Source organism: Erpetoichthys calabaricus, chromosome 17 (assembly GCF_900747795.2).
Source record: "Erpetoichthys calabaricus chromosome 17, fErpCal1.3, whole genome shotgun sequence".
In the NCBI taxonomy this organism is placed as follows: domain Eukaryota; kingdom Metazoa; phylum Chordata; class Cladistia; order Polypteriformes; family Polypteridae; genus Erpetoichthys; species Erpetoichthys calabaricus.
Window position 1 is genome coordinate 41,412,336 of NC_041410.2, and position 19,749 is coordinate 41,432,084.

Genomic DNA, 19,749 nt, shown 5'->3' on the forward strand with positions numbered 1-19,749 from the left:
TTCTCATATCCTATATATTTTTCCTTTCTAAGGATATCATCCAAATGATTTGAAGTGTAAAACAGATGAGTAATTTTCAGTGTTTTACTTTTGTCTCTTCACTTTCCTTCCAAGTATTTAATTAAACCAAACAGTGCACAATAAATACACACAGGTGTAAATGAAAACAAGTTAAATGGAGAAATGCTAATTTCTTTTGTCATTTACATCTTACTGCTAATAAGGAGCAATTAAAAACCAAGAATACAGCTGTTCAAGACTAAAATAAGCAACAAGGGTTCAAAATCTTAAACGAGCGAGACAACTAAAGCGAAGCAATAGTGTTACCTGAGCAATAAGGGCTTCTTATTAAGCAATTGGGTTGGAACAAAAACCTGCAGCCACTGCGGCCCTCCAGGAATGACTTTGCCCACCCCTGAACTAGACAGTGATTATCTTGCCAGGATGCCCCATTCATGTTCATCTTACCGTGTCTTTGATGAAGGCCTTGGGTTATTTTTTGGTGCATGTCAGGGCACTAAGGTTTGTTAAGGTGCAGTTGGTAAATTATATAAGAAGAGGAAGTTTAAAGGAGTTTATTTCTTTCTTTTTCAAATTTGTTGAGGTAGCTTGACTTTACAAGGTTGCATATTTAAGATTGTTCTTGGGGAGCTACTGGAGTTACTTTCTCAGTCTTTCCATCACAAATACACACACATATAATATCCACCACTAACATTGAATATGAATCTTTCTCAAATGTAGTTCTTCAAAACTTGAACTGAGAATATTTTCTACCCTTAGTTACATGGAGCAGAATGATTTCAAAGTTTACTTAGTCTGCGGTGCCTACTGGTGGAGCATTTAATGGAAGTTCACTGGCTCTCTGATGGACAGCACCAGTCCTACAGCATTACTCACAAATGCAGAGAGAGAGAGAAGAACACATCTGCCATTTCTTTGTTGCAACTCAAAGTAATCAAACAATATACAGTACTGTGCACTTGACAATAATGACCCTATAAAACTATAAATCGAAAGAATGAAACCAATAGAGGCAGCACTTTAAAAAAAGATGTGTGCCTAGCCTACAACTACTACCTACAACTGAACACCAGCAAAACCAAGGAGCTGGTGGTGGATTTTAGGAGGCCCAGACTCCTCATGGACCCCGTGATCATCAAAGGTGACTGTGTGCAGATGGTGCAGACCTATAAATATCTGGGAGTGCAGCTGGATGATAAATTAGACTGGACTGCCAATACTGATGCGCTGTGCAAGAAAGGACAGAGCTGACTATACTTTCTTAGAAGGCTAGCATCCTTCAACATCTGCAATAAGATGCTGCAGATGTTCTATCAGACAGTTGTGGCGAGCGCCCTCTTCTACGCGGTGGTGTGCTGGGGAGGCAGCATTAAGAAGAAAGACGCCTCACGCCTGGACAAACTGGTGAGGAAGGCAGGCTCTATTGCTGGCATGGAGCTGGACAGTTTAACATTTGTGGCAGAGCGAAGGGCGCTCAGCAGGCTCCTATCAATTATGGAGAATCCACTGCATCCACTAAATAGTATCATCTCCAGACAGAAGAGCAGCTTCAGCGACAGACTGCTGTCACTGTCCTGCTCCACCGACAATTGAGGAGCTCATTCCTCCCCCAAACTATGCGACTCTTCAGTTCTACCAGGGGGGGTAAACCTTAACATTTAACATCATACAAAGTTATTGTCTGTTTTTCACCTGTATTATTATCAATCTTTAATTTAATATTATTTATTGTATCAGTATGCTGCTGCTGGAGAATGTGAATTTCCCATTGGGATTAATAAAATATCTATCTATCTATCTATCAATCTATCTATCTATCTATCTATCTATCTATCTATCTATCTATCTATCTATCTATCTATCTATCTATCTATCTATCTATCTATCTATCTATCTATCTATCTATCTAGCCAGGATTTGAATGAGGACACAGGAGATGTTTCCAAATTAAAAAACAGATAATAGGAGATCAGGCTTGAATCTGCACACTCTATCACTGCTTACCTTTGGCGAACACAACGGGGTTTTATGCATGCACTGTACAATAATATTCATGAGTGCAGGTACTTCGGAAAGAAAGCACCGTGTAAACCTAAAGTTTAAATTAAGTTCATAGACCTACAAAAGGTTGCCATTGATTTCAGGCAAGATTGCTTTTCTCCTGTACAACTATACATTGCATTCTCAAGAGTGCGCTTGCACGGCTTGGTCATATTACAACCGGAGTGCTGAACTGACAACGTGATGTACAAACAGAACAATCGTAAAAACAGGATTAAATAAAAAGGCTGCTTCTGTTGGCAAAGCAACGAAAAAGGAAGACCTTATATGACGTTCGTTTATAAAACAGCGGAGAGGCTGTGTGAAGTCAGCTTCATAAAAAAACAGATCCTTAACAAATTGTTATTGGTAGATTTTCACTCAATTTAAAAAGGTTATCTTCTTAATAAAAATTTAAAAGCAGTACTTCACCGCTACAAAGCACGGGGATGTATATATATAGATAGATAGATAGACATATATATGTATATAGATAGATAGATAGATAGATAGATAGATAGATAGATAGATAGATAGATAGATAGATAGATAGATAGATAGATAGATAGATAGATAGATAGATAGATAGATAGATGTGTATGTATGTAGATATGTATATATGTGTATATATATGTAGATATGTAAATATGTATATGTATATATATGTGTCTGTATGTATATATATATATATATATATATATATATATATATATATATATATATATGTGTGTGTGTGTGTGTCTATGTATGTATGTGTGTATATGTATGTATGTGTGTATATGTATGTGTATATATATGTTGATTTATGTATATATATGTGGATGTGTATATGTATATATATATATATGTATATATGTAAATATGTGTATATGTAGATATGTATATAAAAGTATATATGTTTATGTATATATATGTTTACATAACATCTTTAACACACTACTTCTCCGCTGCGAAGTGCGGGTATTTTGCTAGTCTTGTTATATATATAAAGTTGATATATGACAATATATCTTTGACACTATGTATCAGACAAAGGGAATAACAGCAATCCGCAAGAACAATAATTACTTCTCAGCAACTACCTGAATTGTAGTTTAACTATATCAACTGAAGTGTGTAATGTCAATATGAATTACAAAATATAACTAGAGAGTTAAGTGTCAGAGTCTCAAAATATAGAGGTCAATGCCTTTGAGTGTGCTGAGGCTTCACAAAGATTCAGTAACCAGTGACCATGTCTGCTCAAGGCTTCGAAGCCCTATCATGATCCAATCTCAGTACTACGCATGTCTGAGGCTTCAAATCTGCTTGAGGCTTCAAAGCCTCAGATAACCCAGTGCGCATATTTGAGGCTTCGAAGCCCCATCATGATGCAATCTCAGTACTACACATGTCTGCTCAGTGCTTTGAACCGCAAATGCATGGGGGCGGGACGTTTCCACTTCTCATGTCAGCTTACTGCTTCGACCTGAGAGTTAGGAAGTTATATTAATTACATTATACTGCATATTCCACCACCAGGTTACAAAATTTCAACAGAGATGTGATTGGTAAAACGAATCTTTCTGGATCATTAACACAACTGAAATTATTGTGCTGTACATTACTTAGTGTCAAAAAATAAAACGACAAATTTTGCATATTAAAATGCTGACTATTAGACTGAATAAGAACAGCTGTACTACTACGGTTCAAAACACTTCCTTCACCATAATACTCTGACTGTTCTCATAAATATTCCAGTCTCTGTATTGCACTGCCTCACTTCTATAGTGAACAGTGTTATACGTTTATTCACTGCATATAGAAATCAATATATATATATATATATATATATATATATATATATATATATATATATATATATATATATATATATATATATTGTATAAAGTCATATTATGTTATATAGTGTTAAATGTTATACACTTTTTTGTTTGATATTCTATATGTTCTATTTACTGTGTTATATGTTGTTTTTATACTGTCTGCTACGATATCACTGGTTCTGTCTCTTCTCATAAATATTCCTTTTCTTCCCAGGTTCATTATTACTGCTATAATTACTGCATTAATGCTCAAGATGTCAGTCAGTCAGTCATTGTCCAACCTGCTATATCTAAACACAGGGTCACGGGGGTCTGCTGGAGCCAATCCCAGCCAGCACAGAGCGCAAGGCAGGAACAAATCTCGGGCAGCATGCCAGCCCACCGTAAGACATACACACACACACACACATACACACACACACGCACACACACACACACACGCACACACACACAACAAGCACACACTAGGGACAAGTTAGGATCGCCAATGCACCTAACCTGCATGTCTTTGGAAGAAACCGGAGCACCCGAAGGAAACCCACGCAGACACAGGGAGAACATGCAAACTCCACGCAGGGAGGAGCCGGGAAATTAACCCAGGTCTCCTTACTGTGAGGCAGCAGTGTGATCAAGATGTATCTAATGAAAATACTGTATGCGTTTTGTTTCATGTGTATGATGAAACTGTAGATCTAGCTAACGTAGGGGGTTTCATTAGTTGTAGTAGCTATATTATGTTACAATAGGTAAACTGCAGGTCTTGTACTTTCAACATTAGGTGGTATACATGTATCAAATCTTATTTGCGCATTCTTCGAGATACATGATTAGTATGGGCTGCTCTTATGGTAAACAAGAATACATGTTTCTGGCAAAGACAGATTTTTTTGGAAGTACTATAAATATGGATAGCTGCCTGCTCTTTGTTTCCAGTGCATTAGTAGCAGGGCCGGATTTTCCTATAGGCTAACTAGGCTTCAGCGTAGGGCCTCAAGATCAAGAGGGGCCTACATTCAAATTGTTAGCAAAATTTTATTATCTTTCATGTAATTTACAAACTTAAAAATGGAAGGTGAAAGGGCCTCATAAGTGGAATAGCCTAGGGCCTCTTTTCATATAAATCCGGCCCTGATTAGTAGATCTTCATATCGGCGTCTGTATCAATTGATGAAGTGTCTACAGGGTCGTCATTAACAAGTCTAACATGGGGTGAAGTAATTGACAGTGTTGATCAATGTAACACACGACAGATCTCAGTGACATTTGGCTTTGCCTCCCCTTCATCATCTCACGTGCACTTTTTAAATAAGCTTCAAGGTGTCGTTTTGAAACATTTGTGTGTCAAAAGCTCAGCGTCTTATTTCCAATGCATGTGATGATGTGGATGTGTAACGCCAGCTCGTATCAGTATATCAGTGACACCTGGAGCTTATACCTGTGAATGTCACAGTGTCCAAAACACTCACCTGATCCCAATTCAGTCTAATACACACCTAAACTACTTAAAAGTAGTAATGCATGCGTCTAAGTTTGAAGGTTATTTTTTGGAGACGAGTGAGGTGATAGATATAGACATACCAATAATACGACTAATCTACTTTGCGATTACATTTGGAATTCACAATGGAAGATTCACACAAGAGGTCTCGATCTCTGGTGTGGAATTACTTTGATTTAGTATCTCCATCAAAAGTAAAATGCATGATTTGCGATAAGCAATTTGCATTTAACAGTAACACGTCTTCAATGCTTCGTCACTTGAGGTCGACGCATCCTGGCGTTACAGAGGAGTATGACAGGCCCGCTGTATCTGCTCACACTGGAACTTCTAAGCAAGGTATGACAAATTTTTATTCTTATAGTATTACACATATTTTAACAATTCTGAACCAGCACTGGTGAAAGTTTGTCTGGAGCGTGAGGTCTGCTGTGGGTGCACACAGTTTGCTTGCTGCAATAAGCTTGTTTTGTGTTTTTTTGTTTCCTTTTATAGGCAGACAAGAGGAACTGGAAGAGGCTTTGGTTGACATATTGGTAAAAGATTTGCAGTCCTTTTCTATTGTCGAAGATAAAGGCTTCCAGGCTTTTGTTAACAAACTGGATCCCAGCTACATCCTCCCAACCAGAAAGGCACTAAAAGCCATGGTTCAGGCCAAGTACCGTGCAGACAAAGAGAAGGCAATGGCTGTGGTAAAGCAGGCTGCTTATGTCAGCCTGACCTCTGATATGTGGACTTCAATAAATATGGATGGTTATCTGGGTGTCACGTGCCATTATGTCACAGCTGAAGCTAAACTGGCCATAGTTCTCCTTTGTGTCAGCCAATTTCCCCAGACACACACTGCTGCTCACATCATGGAGTCCACAAGTGTGCCAATGATGGACTGGGGAATCAGTGGCAAGATACACTGCATGGTGACTGACAGTGCGGCCAATCTTGTTGCCACTGCCCAGCTGCTGAAGGTTCGTCATGTGCCATGCTTTGCCCATGCCCTGAATCTGATAGTAAAGAAGGCAATTGACCAGACCCCCAAGCTCCAGGAAATTCATCAAAAAGCAAGGAAAATTGTGTCTTTGTTCAGGTCAAGTTGTAATGCTAAGGAAAAACTATCAGAGATGCAGCAGCTAATGGGCAGGCCAGTGCAGAAGGTGGTTCAAGAAGTGGACACCAGATGGAACAGCACTTACGACATGCTGCAGCATCTGTATGATCAACGTGAGGCAGTTGGTGCTGCCCTCTCTAATTTAAATACAGAGGTTATTCACTTAACAAGTGGGGAGCATGATGATATTAATGAATGCCTGACCCTCCTCCTTCCGCTAAAACATGCACCAACTGAGATGTCTGCAGAGAAAATGGTATCTGCATCAAAAATGATCCCACTATATCGCATGTTGCAACACAAAATCTCAGAGAAGAGTATCAAGGTGACCAGGGAGGAGTCCATACAATTAGGTAGGCTCCGATGATCCAAAAACATTTTTGTACAATGAATAGTTGTGTCCTTTTAGTAACATTGATTATTGCTATTTTCTGTCTTAGATGTGCATCTGAAGGAAAGCTTACACTCCAGATTCCATAAACTGGAATCCATCCGGGTTTTGGCCTTGGCTACGCTGCTGGACCCAAGAATCAAAACTATTGGCTTTGGCAATCCAGACCGTGTCAGAGAAGCTGAGAGACAAATCACCTTGGAATGCGTATCCCTAATGCGGTCCTCGCCAGACACTGTGCACGTGACACCCCATGGTCATTTTTGTATGGAATGTTTATTTTTGGTATTTGATACATTTAATGTGTACTGTGAATAAAACCATGTACTCTTTGACTCTTTCAAACAGAGCCACAGCCTTCAACATCAGCCTTCCCATCCTTGGAAGCAGCATGTCCCACAGACAATCTATGGCAACTTTTGGACTTGCGTATTTCCGAGGCTCAAAGAGTCCACAGTGCCACTGCAGATGCCACTGTGGAGGTGAAGAGATATCTAATGGATGCCTATCTTGGTAGATGATCCACTCCTGTGTTGGAAGGAGATAATAACTGTTTACCCCAATCTTTACCAGCTTGCCATCAAGTACCTTTGTCTGCCAGCAACATCTGTTCCAAGTGAGCGCATTTTTTCAAAGGCTGGGGAAGTCCTCTACAAAAAAAGGAGTCGCCTGAAGCCCAGCCCAGCAGAGCAAATCATTTTTCAAAATAAAAATGTCTAAAACCGCTGCACTCGCCAGCTTTATTGCAAGCTTCCCAGGTCAAAGTTCTTGAGCGTCCACATCCCAGTGATACTTGAATTGGTTGTGTTGACAGAAACTTGAATGTGTTTGGCTATTTGGCTACCTCGGACTTTGGAAGGAGCGCTTGGATTAACTGCAGTTCTATTTCTACACTTTTTCTTGGATTTGTACGACTATTTCACTCCAGTTTTTATGGAGTTGTAAGTGTGTGTTTTTGGGGGTGTTTTTTTTCCCTCTATAAAGGCGAGTTATTTTTAAGTAACATTTTGACATCTTGATGTATTAAGCATCAGAGTGCAATGGAACTGTTTTAACTTAACTCAACCCATGGTATGAGGGTCACAATTTTTCACTTCAGAAACCTTGTCCATTTTTATTATATGCAGCTTTATAGTCTACACTGATTTAGAGTAATTTCTTTTACTTAAAAAATTTAACTTATAAATTACTATAGTTACTGTTAATATTCAGAATTAAGGGCAATTTTGTTGCTTTCAATGTTTTCCAGGACTACCAAAAACTATGTGGACTGTAACACCCGGGGAAATAAGACTATTGATTTACTGTATGCAAACGTTAAAGATGCATACAGTGCCACCCCGCTGCCTGCGCTTGGGAAAGGAGATCATAACCTGGTTCAGCTTCAGCCTCACTATAAACCAAAAGTTAGAGTCCTACCTACAACCACACGATCATTCAGGAAGTGGACCCCGGAGGCTGAGAATACTCTCAGAGAACTTTTTGGAACTACAGACTGGGATATCCTGCAGGGATCTCATAATGAGAACATTGAGGAAGTTGTTGACTGCACTACTGACTACATCAACTTCTGTATGGACATTGTAGTTCCAGTAAGAACAGTACGCTGCTATGCTAACAACAAGCCATGGATTACAAGTGACATCAAGGGCCTTTTGAATCAGAAGAAAAGGGCTTTTAAAGACGGTGATCAGCATGAGCTCAAGCGCGTGCAGAAGGAACTCCGAGTCCAGCTCAGGGCGGCGAAGGAGCAGTACAGGAGAAAGTTGGAGCAGAAGTTGCAGAATAACAGCATGAAGGAAGTGTGGGATGGGATGAAGATCATCACTGGCTGCAGCTCGAAGCGGGGTACCACCATTGAGAGAGACGTAAAGAGAGCAAACCAAATGAACAACTTTTTTAACAGGTTTGACCACCCTAACCCACTCTCACTCTCACCTCGGAGTACTGCACCCTCCACACATCCTTCTGCTGATACCAGCATAGGAAAAACATCCCCACCCACAATTACAACAGCGCAAGTGAGCAGAGAGCTGAGGAGACTTCGTGCCAGCAAAGCAGCGGGTCCAGATGGAGTATCGCCACGACTGCTGAAGGTCTGTGCATCGGAGCTGGGGGGTCCTCTACAGCGCATCTTCAACCTGAGCCTGGAACAGGGGAGAGTCCCGAGGCTTTGGAAAACATCTTGTATCACCCCAGTCCCAAAGGTATCACGTCCTAGTGAGCTGAATGACTTTCGGCCTGTTGCTCTGACATCACATGTGATGAAGACCATGGAGAGGCTGCTGCTTCACCACCTGAGGCCACAGGTTCAACACGCCCTTGACCCTCTGCAGTTTGCATATCAGGAGAAGGTGGGAGCGGAAGATGCCATCATCTATATGCTACACCGATCCCTCTCCCATTTGGACAGAGGCAGTGGTGCTGTAAGAATTATGTTTCTAGACTTCTCTAGCGCCTTCAACACAATCCAACCTCTGCTCTTTAGGGACAAGCTGACAGAGATGGGATTAGATTCATACCTAGTGGCATGGATCGTGGACTATCTTAAAGACAGACCTCAGTATGTGCGTCTTGGGAACTGCACGTCTGACATTGTGGTCAGCAACACAGGAGCGCCACAAGGGACTGTACTTTCTCCGGTCCTGTTCAGCCTATATACATCGGACTTCCAATACAACTCGGAGTCCTGCCATGTGCAAAAGTTCGCTGATGACACTGCTATCGTGGGCTGTATCAGGAACGGGCTGGAGGAGGAGTATAGGGACCTAATCAATGACTTTGTTAAATGGTCCGACTCAAACCACCTACACCTGAACACCAGCAAAACCAAGGAGCTGGTGGTGGATTTTAGGAGGCCCAGACCCCTCATAGACCCAGTGATCATCAAAGGTGACTGTGTGCAGATGGTGCAGACCTATAAATATCTGGGAGTGCAGCTGGATGATAAATTAGACTGGACTGCCAATACTGATGCGCTGTGCAAGAAAATACAAAGCCGGTTATACTTCCTTAGAAGGCTGGCTTCCTTCAACATCTGCAATAAGATGCTGCAGATGTTCTATCAAACAGTTGTGGCGAGCGCCCTCTTCTACGCAGTGGTGTGCTGGGGAGGCAGCATTAAGAGGAAAGACGCCTCACGCCTGGACAAACTGGTGAGGAAGGCAGGCTCTATTGTTGACATGGAGCTGGACAGTTTAACATCTGTGGCAGAGCGAAGGGCGCTCAGCAGGCTCCTATCAATTATGGAGAATCCACTGCATCCACTAAATAATGTCATCTCCAGACAGAAGAGCAGCTTCAGCGACAGACTGCTGTCACTGTCCTGCTCCACTGACAGACTGAGGAGATCGTTCCTCCCCCAAACTATGCGACTCTTTAATTCCACCAGGGGGGGTAAAAGTTAACATTTAACATTATACATAGTTATTGTCTGTTTTTTTTTCACCTGTATTATTATCATTCTTTAATTTAATATTATTTATTGTATCAGTATGCTGCTGCTGAAGAATGTGAATTTCCCATTGGGATTAATAAAGTATCTATCTATCTATCTATCTATCTATCTATCTATCTATCTATCTATCTATCTATCTATCTATCTATCTATCTATCTATCTATCTATCTATCTATCTATCTATCTATCTATCTATCTATCTATCTATCTATCTATCTATCTCACTCTGTCAAAAACCACGGACAAGGTCGACACATTGGAAATTTAAGAGGCAAGTGTTTCTGTAAATTTGGTTGGTTTTTTTTGTGTTTGTTTTTATTTTTTGGTTTTATAGCAAGTAAACCTGTACCACTTTGGGGAAAATGCAGTGAGGTAGTATTAAATTTAAGATATACATTGCATTTTGTGTTTACAATTTGGTGGCTTGGACCAATGGTACATTTTACAAACCTTTAACTCACAGTCTGGGACAAATACAGGTAATCTTGCCAGTATACAGTAGTTATGAAACACATGTTATGAGTGCATTAATTTTAATGGCAGCCAGTGTTTAGCTTGATATTTTGCTGATTAACAGAATTGAAGTTGGGAGTGGGTTAGACCTGCTGTGGCCAGTTACTTTAGGCAGAGGTGATCGTCTCAAGCCAAGTCTTTCCATCTTTGGAGATGAGGGTGCATTGTCCCCATGTCACAAGGTTCCTGATGGCATACTTTGAGAAGTTTGGTGCACTTGTTGTCAATGCTGAGATTAGTAAACATGACTTTGAAATGCCACACTTTAAAGGCCTACTTTATTTGTCTTAAGCAATCCTATAGTTTCTATTTAGCAGGTTTCTGCTACTCCTGCTGTCCTAGAAAAGACTCTGCTTGCCAGAATCCCACAAGACTGATTTTGTTCTTGGTATGTACCGTACTGTTCATAACAGTGTAGCAGGGCTACATAGTTAGTGTTGTCAAATGTCAGTACAGAGTGCGTCTCGTTTCCATTGTCCCGTTTGCTGTTTATGTGTATGTATCAGTAAATGCCATCCCCGTAAAGGGGGACGGATGATGGAAGAAGACCACAGCCTCAAACCTGGAAAACACCTGTTCACTATTAATCAATTACAGCCGTCACAGGACTATTTAAGCCATCAGGAGGGAATAGCCAAAATAGGAAGAGAAGAGAAGAGAAGAGAAGAGAAGAGAAGAGAAGAGAAGAGAAGAGAAGAGAAGAGAAGAGAAGAGAAGGGAAGGAGACTTTTTCATTTTCACGACCACGAGCCATTTATACCTGCTGTATTCTACATCGCGCATTTTCATCCAGTTTATTTTTCAATTCGCCAGACTTACTTCAATACCCTCATCACGAGAGACCCCGGGGTCGGACTTCATCATCCACCACGCACCGAGGATCCACGGTGAGGATGTTCCATTTTGTTCCAGGAAAATCAAACGACTCATTTATCATTAGTTCAGTCAACCGTATTCAGGACAGTTTTTATAACCGGACTCAAGTTCACGATCATTCCGTATATAATCATTTTTTGTTATTCGTGTTGTGTGTTATATGTTACAGGGGCAAGGGAGGGTTTTGTTGTATTTCTATATGGTGGTGTCTCGTCGTTGATGTGGTGGAGGGATATTTATATTTGTTTCTTTCTATTTTTGCATTTGTCTTGTTGTTTCATTTAATACATTTAATCAGTATAATTTTACATATCTGCTTTGTGAGTTTATATTTACACCATCAATTGTGGGGAAAAGTGTACTTTGTTAGAGGTACGGTTTGATAGTTGGATTTATTCTCAGTAAATTATCCAGGCCACAGGTCTTGGAGGTGTAGCTGCCGGCTGGGTAAGGGGCCGGCCGTTACAACAGTACACTGGACATTTTATTAAACAATATTTTTGTTTGAACATATTGGATCATTAACATTTAAATTATGGTTGGTATAACCAAAACCTGATACTTTTTCTTTTTATGGGTCCCAGTTGTTAAGCATGATGTTAATACAAAATGTCTGTTTCAGGTGACTCACTAATGACTGCACAGAGAATGCTGAGCCTTGAGAGCCAAGTGGTGTGTGAGGGGCGATGTTCACCTGCATCTTTTTGTGAATAGAATTGCACTGATCAAGTTTTCTTCAATAAAAATACAAAGAAGCAGCATTGACCCTTAATTTCTATGAAAGTGCAAAAAACTTTGACATGTAAATTGTTTTTTGTGCTTTAAGGGTTGCTAAAGCTATTCAATCTTATTACTATGGTTTTGTTTGGTTCTGCTTATTCTATGCTATTCAGAGAATTCTCTTATCAAGACTGTTCACAACAGCATGTTGAGTTATAGAAAACGTAATTTGTGAAATGACAGCCTCTATGCAAAATGAATTTAACAATTGAAGACAGTTTGTAGTTATTTGTGCAAGATGTGTAATGGGAGCAAAACTAGAACTCGGTACATGGCAAAGAGGAGCACACCAACATGCAGATTAAGTCCAGTTTTTAAATGTTTTCCTTGTAAAGTTAATCAAAACCTTGCAATCTGACAGTCTGAGTCATCTGTGAAGAAAAATCCTCTGCATTATGTGACTTTGATGCGGAAGGACATTTGCGTTTATGCAGACATTGTATGTCTTTGTGCATAGTTTTAGTCCTGTTCCAATTATGAATTCAGTTTTTGTACACTTGCCAGCACTTTTTTTCTAGTCCTTAACTTTCTGAATCATTAGCAGGAAAAGAATCTGTACACATTCATTAATGCAACTGGACAGAACTGGTTGGTTTTTTTGTACAAATTATTTTGTTCGCTCATGTTTTTGGGTTATTGCAAACTATGTCTTTATTAAACTTAATTTGAAATATCAAACGGGCTGAAAGTGTAGGTTTTTTCTTGTTTTTTGTAGGATGTGCAACAAATTTACTTTGCATTGTCCAGATTTGACTGATTGTTTATATAGTCCTGTGCCGGATTTAATTGATTATTATACACAGGTGCCTTCCATTATTCAGGGACTGTGGTCTCCCTCCATCATCAGTCCCCCTTTTATTTACGGGGACGACATTCACTGATGCACACATTAAACAGCAAATGGGACGATGGAAACGAAACACACACAATACTAACATTGACAACACTATTACTACGTAACCCCGCTACAATATATTTACAGTACGTACCTTATTTGTGCCCCAATGTGCCTTCTAAAGCGGTGTATGTTTTTCAGCTTCTGTACCAATTGAGTTTGAATGGCAACAGTTAATTTCAATTATTTGGCAACATTTTTTACCCTTCCTATAAATTATGTATGACACACATGTTACATAATACAAAATAATGAACAACATTGAACAACACAGTAGTGCTCAGCCATGATTCAAATTTATTGTGGATTTTGAATACATAGCAGTCTCCAGAGGATACTGTCCATTAAAAAACAGACAGGAATTACAGTCTCTTCAAAATTGTAAAATAATAATTGCAGTATAACAATATCATAATTCAAAAACAAGATGCTTTAAAGGAATAGTGCAATGTAAATAGTACAAAATATTATCTTAATCTTCAAGAAGTGTGAAGAATGACCTTGCTTTATTTGCCCCAGCTACAGTATATGGCTAACAAACATACAGTATGACGTCTAGTATGTTACAGTAGAAAGGATGTGGTAAAAGGTGCTGGACACAAACACATACATTGTGACTGATGGCTTCATACTTTGAATCATTACAGATTTGCCAGGCTTTGAGAGGGCTTCATGGAGGACGAAACCACTCAGAGAAGCATCGGTTTAATGAATGGTACTGCCCCTAGTGCGGGTGACATCTACACAGGGCTTTGATGGCATGCAGGAGGGGTACATTTGTTCAAATCAATTAGATGTATAGTGTGGCACGCAGAGATTTCTGCTGCTCTGCTGTGCCCCCATAAACAAAGAACCTTTATATTGTGTTGTACCACCATACACAATACATTCAAAAAATAAACTGTTGTTTCTCCTGGATAGTGTCCTGATTCTGAATCAGATATCTCGAAATGCAGAAAGAGTTAAAACAAAGGCCTCAGCCCTCATCGTGGCGTAACTCAGCAGGCCAAAAAGCTGACTACTGACAGCTAATTATGCCTCGCTATGGTGTTTCCTGAATGAGGAGAAGGATAGAAGCTTTTTTTTTGGAAAGCAAGATAATACATTCAAAGATATGGAACAAGATGAACCGCTGTGGCAACCCCTAACAGGAGCAGCCGAAAGAAGAAGAAGAAGAAGATAATACATTCAAGGCAGATATAATTTTGTATTTTTTAGTATTCTTTCTCTTGGCCCTTAGATTACAAATATATAAACTCAATTGGGACTTTATTAAAAAAAAAATGTGTGTGTATATATATATATATATATATATATATATATATATATATATATATACTGTATAATATAATATAATATACATACATACACAATCTCAGGTAGATTGTTTAATTAAAATGGAGTTTGGTAATAAATATGAACCTCTGTAACCAGAACTACCGTATACATCCATCCATTTTCCAACCCGCTGAATCCAAACACAGGGTCACGGGGGTCTGCCGGAGCCAATCCCAGCTAACACAGGGCACAAGGCAGGAAACAATCCTGGGCAGGGTGCCAACCCACCGCAGGACACACACAAACACATCCACACACCAAGCACACACTAGGGCCAATTTAGAATCGCCAATCCACCTAACCTGCATGTCTTTGGACTGTGGGAGGAAACCGGAGCGCCCGGAGGAAACCCACGCAGACACGGGGAGAACATGCAAACTCCACGCAGGGAGGACCCGGGAAGCGAACCCGGGTCCCCAGATCACCCAACTGCGAGGCAGCAGCGCTACCCACTGCGCCATCGTGCCGCCCCTACCGTATACACATAAACCCAATAGTAAAGTTTTCCTTTACAGTTACAGAATGGCTGCATTTTCTATATTATGTGTCTGAATGATCAAACAGAGCTGTGGGATTATGGTGAGTGTTGTGTAGCTAAATTATGCATGTGAATTACTTTAACTAAATACAAGATATTAATTTAAAAATGAAAATGTAGGCCTATAACAATATGTTTAAATGCATATTGGAAAAGATCATTTTGAGCAAGATTTTTCAGCACTTGCTTTACAAAGAAAAATGGAATGACCTTTAAATATACACCTGTATATAAATTATATTTAAAGAAAATATGAAAAACATAATAATCAACCATTAACATTTAGGCTTTTTAGAATTGACTTCCTGTATGGATTTCAGCTGTTTGATTATTGCAGTTCTTTGTAACATCACATTATAACTGAGGCTCCTTTTCTGCACTTGGTTGCGTCCAGCAGTATGAAACAAGTCAAGTACTTACTGTATATAAAATTAAACAAAAAGGTGGTGAATATGTCCAAGGACACATAAAGTTTTCAAATCATAATTCCAATCATGATTTTACATCCCATCCATTGTCAACAAGAAGGGGTGTGTGCAGCAAAAGAATCAGGCCGGAAGAAACACAGGACTGGTGAAATAACTGCTTCAGTGACAACCTGGGGGGGGAAGAAAAACAGAATGAAATCGTTAAGAAATCATAACTTCTGCTGAAGTAGGCCCAACTTGCCAGGACCACCAACTTTTCATGAAATCAAAAATGATTTGGAGGTACGTGTGTGTAGGTGCCTATAACATAATGCTAATAAGATTCATTTCAAAAGCAGGATAACGGAGGTGCAAACTGTTTTTAAAATCTACTTTTGATATAATTCTCCATGTTATGATAGTATCTTGATACGTTTATTAATAAAACCGCTTGTGCCACAAGTTTGTTCTTGTAAAATCCCTGGTAGAACCACATAATTGTATTCATAAGGGATAGGTTTGAAAAGTGAAAAGCAGCCTAAAGCTGCTCTCTGACCTTTAACTCACAGATGTTTTGATTTAATCATAAAGTTTTTCTGTTACAACCACTTATATAATCCAAATAATCTCCCAATGTTATCAAACCCATTTAGTCCAATTTATGGGTAATGGAGGCTGGAGTCAATCCCAGCATGGCTGAACACAAGGAATGGAGCAACCCTGGATGGAGCATCAGTTTTATCACAGAACTCAATCACTCACACTCACAGTCACACTGGGTCAGTTTAGTGTCACTACTTACCTTTATACGCATTGTCACACACATGTGCTTAGGGGACAACTAAAGGGCTTGAATAAAAGTAATTTCATGTCTAACCAGGGGGTGGCGAAGTGCACTGATTCTCTCAATTCTTTGTAGACCATTCTCGGGAAGTCCCGCCCGGTTCCGGGGCAACCAATGACGTCACTGCCGGTTCCGGCCCTGATGACATCACTTCTTCTACTTGCATTTAAAGACCGCCATTTTAAGGCAGCAAGTCAGTTCTGTTTTGGACTCACTAACCACAGTTGATTTGCTTACAATTTAAGACAGCCATAAGCTCGTGTTTAGAAAATTGTATGCCCTTCGGCTACTAATGTCATGTATGAATGGCCTTTATTTAAGCCTTTGATCCCATCGCATTGTGATCGTAGTACTGGGATTATTAGGGCCTCTGAACCCAACTGATCATACACAATCTGTAAAATAAACAAAACAGTTCCAGGAGCAGCCTCACTCTTTTGTGACAGCCATGTCCCTCAATGGCTGGATAAGAATTGTCCAAGACATAAAGTACAGATTATGCTCTTCATGGCTAATGCAGGATTCCTATAATATGTTGTAATAAGGGTCACCCCAGTAAAATCTTCACAGCTAAACAGGAACTTTCTGTGCCAGTAAAATCACAGGCAACGTTCAAAATAAACAAAAAAAAAGTGCATTACGTTACTGAGTGCTTAGAAGATACTAAAGAGAATTCTTTTGAAATCCTAAATAATAAAAAAGATATTTTTCTAAGTGTTTTTTGACAGATTATATTTGCCTTCTTTCTCTGAATAACAAAATGTTCCAAACTTATTCATTTCATCTATTAATGAGCTATAGTTATATGGACATAAAAGTGACTTGTGTCCCCACTGAGAAGGTAATATTCACAATTTCAAACTTTGGGACTTGTATTTTGTTAATTTTAACGAATAAGAAAAAACTGGCACAGAAATGTATTTGCCATCTTTGAGATATTGTCATATTATGTACCATGACCTTTAGATTTTATTCCTGAAACATGTTTAAGATAGCAACTAATTGAAGGAGAACTATACAGATATATTTGTTTTTATCCCTTAAATATTTCTAATGCTCTAAAGAGCACATTTTGACATTTCATTCATACTTTTATAAAAAGCTGTTCACTTTACAAAAAAATACAAATGAAAGCAATGATGGTGTCTACTGCCACCTTAAGGACATATTGAGTAGTTCACAATTTATTTTTTGGTTTGTTTTCCAGTCCTACAGCAAGATTATTTTTTCATTATAGTAAATATTATATCACATGGCTGTTCAATTACATGGAAACAGAAAGCATAACATTTCTAGAAATTCCGACAACAAAGCCACACTCACTAAGACAAAAAGGAGAGCAAGGCCTAAGCTCTTAACTGTTCATTTAATTTTATGTATACTACTGCAGACTGCTTTACCGGATCGAATTCAAATACTCTTAACATTCCTATATGGAAAGTGCTGAAATATTATAGAAATGATAATAGCAAACGTATGTTCATGAGTAAATTTGACTGTAAATGAAAACAGCGTAGAGCACAAGATTCTAGTTATAGAGCAACATTTATAATTACCCATAATGCATAATATATTTTAAAACTGAAGCTGCTGTTTAGAACTGACGTAGGAGACTCATATTATTTCCTTGCAGATTTTATGTCTTTTTCTGTTAATTTTTGGAACTTCACTGTCAATGCTGAATGGCAGTATTCAAATGTAAACGATTTCTTGTAAATACTGAATTCTGTCTTCTAGATGCCCGAGTCCTTGTTTGACTGCACCCTGGCAATATCACCATAAGGAGATTTTTTATTCTGATTTGTTGCCTACTGTACCTTTCATATCTTCAGTGCTCTTGCATTCAAGGTTCAGCCGGTTTGTTGTTTCCATGGTTGACGTATGTCGAACCTGCTAGTGAACTCTTCTTATCCTCCTCCTCCTCCTCCTCAGGAACCTGACATAGAAAAGTAAAGGCACTTTGAAAAAAAGACGTTGCTGTAACATCATTCAGTAGGAGAGTTAAACACACTGCACACACAATACAGCCATCTTAACAGGGACTACAAGCGATGGGTCGAGGAAGCGACTATCGAGATTTGAATGGACGTAAGCCTCATGTCCTTATAATACATATTGGACTAAAGGTTATTTTTCCATTTAAAACAAATGCTGCTGGGCAGTATCTGACAATTCAGAACTGAGGCATCCATGTGTCACACAATGGAGTTAGACCCTTATGTTATTGAATGAACTAACATTACTTTAGAAATCAGTGTTTTAAAATTGGATCAAAACGTACTACTCCATACCTTTTTAAAATAAACACAAACAATTTATGATTAATTGTTTTATAATAGGATCAAACAATAAAGCACAAAAATAAAAATGTGTGCTTGTCTTGTTAATAATTTTGGAACTGAGCTTTGCAAAAGAAGGCCTACAGCGCCATCTGTAGTTTAATTGGTATGGAGTCAAAAAGGCTCACAAGAATTGTAAATAAAATATGTTTTGTTTTTTATTTGTTGTTGTTATTTGTTCTTTTTTTATATTGATTTTATTTTCACAAGTAAACCGCACACAATAATTTACTACTTTCCATTTTACCAGAAACCATATTACAAACAGTAAAGGGGTAAATTATTCAAAATCTCTGCTATATTCTTGTTATATTCTCACAGAAGATGAACTGAATTATTGTAATATTTACTGCAAAATATGTCATCCTTAGCCAGATGTGTTAATGTGAGGTGTAAATACAAGCATGATGAACAAAAACAGATGCAAACTTGGCTACTTTATCATTATTATTATTATTTATTTATTTATTTATTTTTTGGCTCATGATACATGCTAAACAGAACAGACACTGGGTGATGTAGATTTGAAGATATGCTGATTTTGCTTTTTATCATTTATTTTATATTAATCACTTTCAATTCTATTTCTATGACAAACTGTTTTTGCATCATGATGAGAATGAGAAATATCAAAGATAATTTTAGGAAGATGCCCAGGTGTTTCTATAAAAGAGCTAAACGGTTTCTAACACTCTGACTGCTCAATTTCAGAACACTTTCTTGTGTTTTCATTTTGCCTAAGCATATCTAAAAAAAGACAAAGAAGATGCACACTGATTGTTCAGCATTGTTGCTTGTCATCACATCTGGTAGGTAATCATTTCCAATATGATTTTCTCTGTGTTTAACAATCCATTCATGACTTGATTTGTAT

The 19,749-nt window shown here is 38.7% G+C and overlaps 1 protein-coding gene across 9 annotated transcripts in view; it reads right to left on the reverse strand.

Annotated features, from left to right (window-relative positions):
- LOC114667327 (ammonium transporter Rh type C 2-like) overlaps positions 1–19,749 on the reverse strand; it is a 104,489-nt gene that overhangs the window by 24,370 nt on the left and 60,370 nt on the right. Inside the window, exons 10-11 of one of the 9 annotated variants that reach the window (XR_007933710.1) lie at positions 18,354–18,463; positions 15,706–15,883 (exon numbers count right to left, since the gene is read on the reverse strand). The exons of 4 other annotated variants lie outside the window; for them this stretch is intronic. Coding sequence is in view for 3 of the 5 variants with exons in the window: in XM_028822596.2 (XP_028678429.2) it covers positions 18,380–18,472 (93 nt within the window). In the remaining 2 variants the exon portion in view is untranslated. Of the gene's footprint in view, positions 1–13,683; positions 15,884–18,353; positions 18,473–19,749 lie in introns of those variants that run through there. 4 more of the 9 variants (XR_007933709.1, XM_028822595.2, XM_051920196.1 and 1 more) reach the window with 4 other exon arrangements.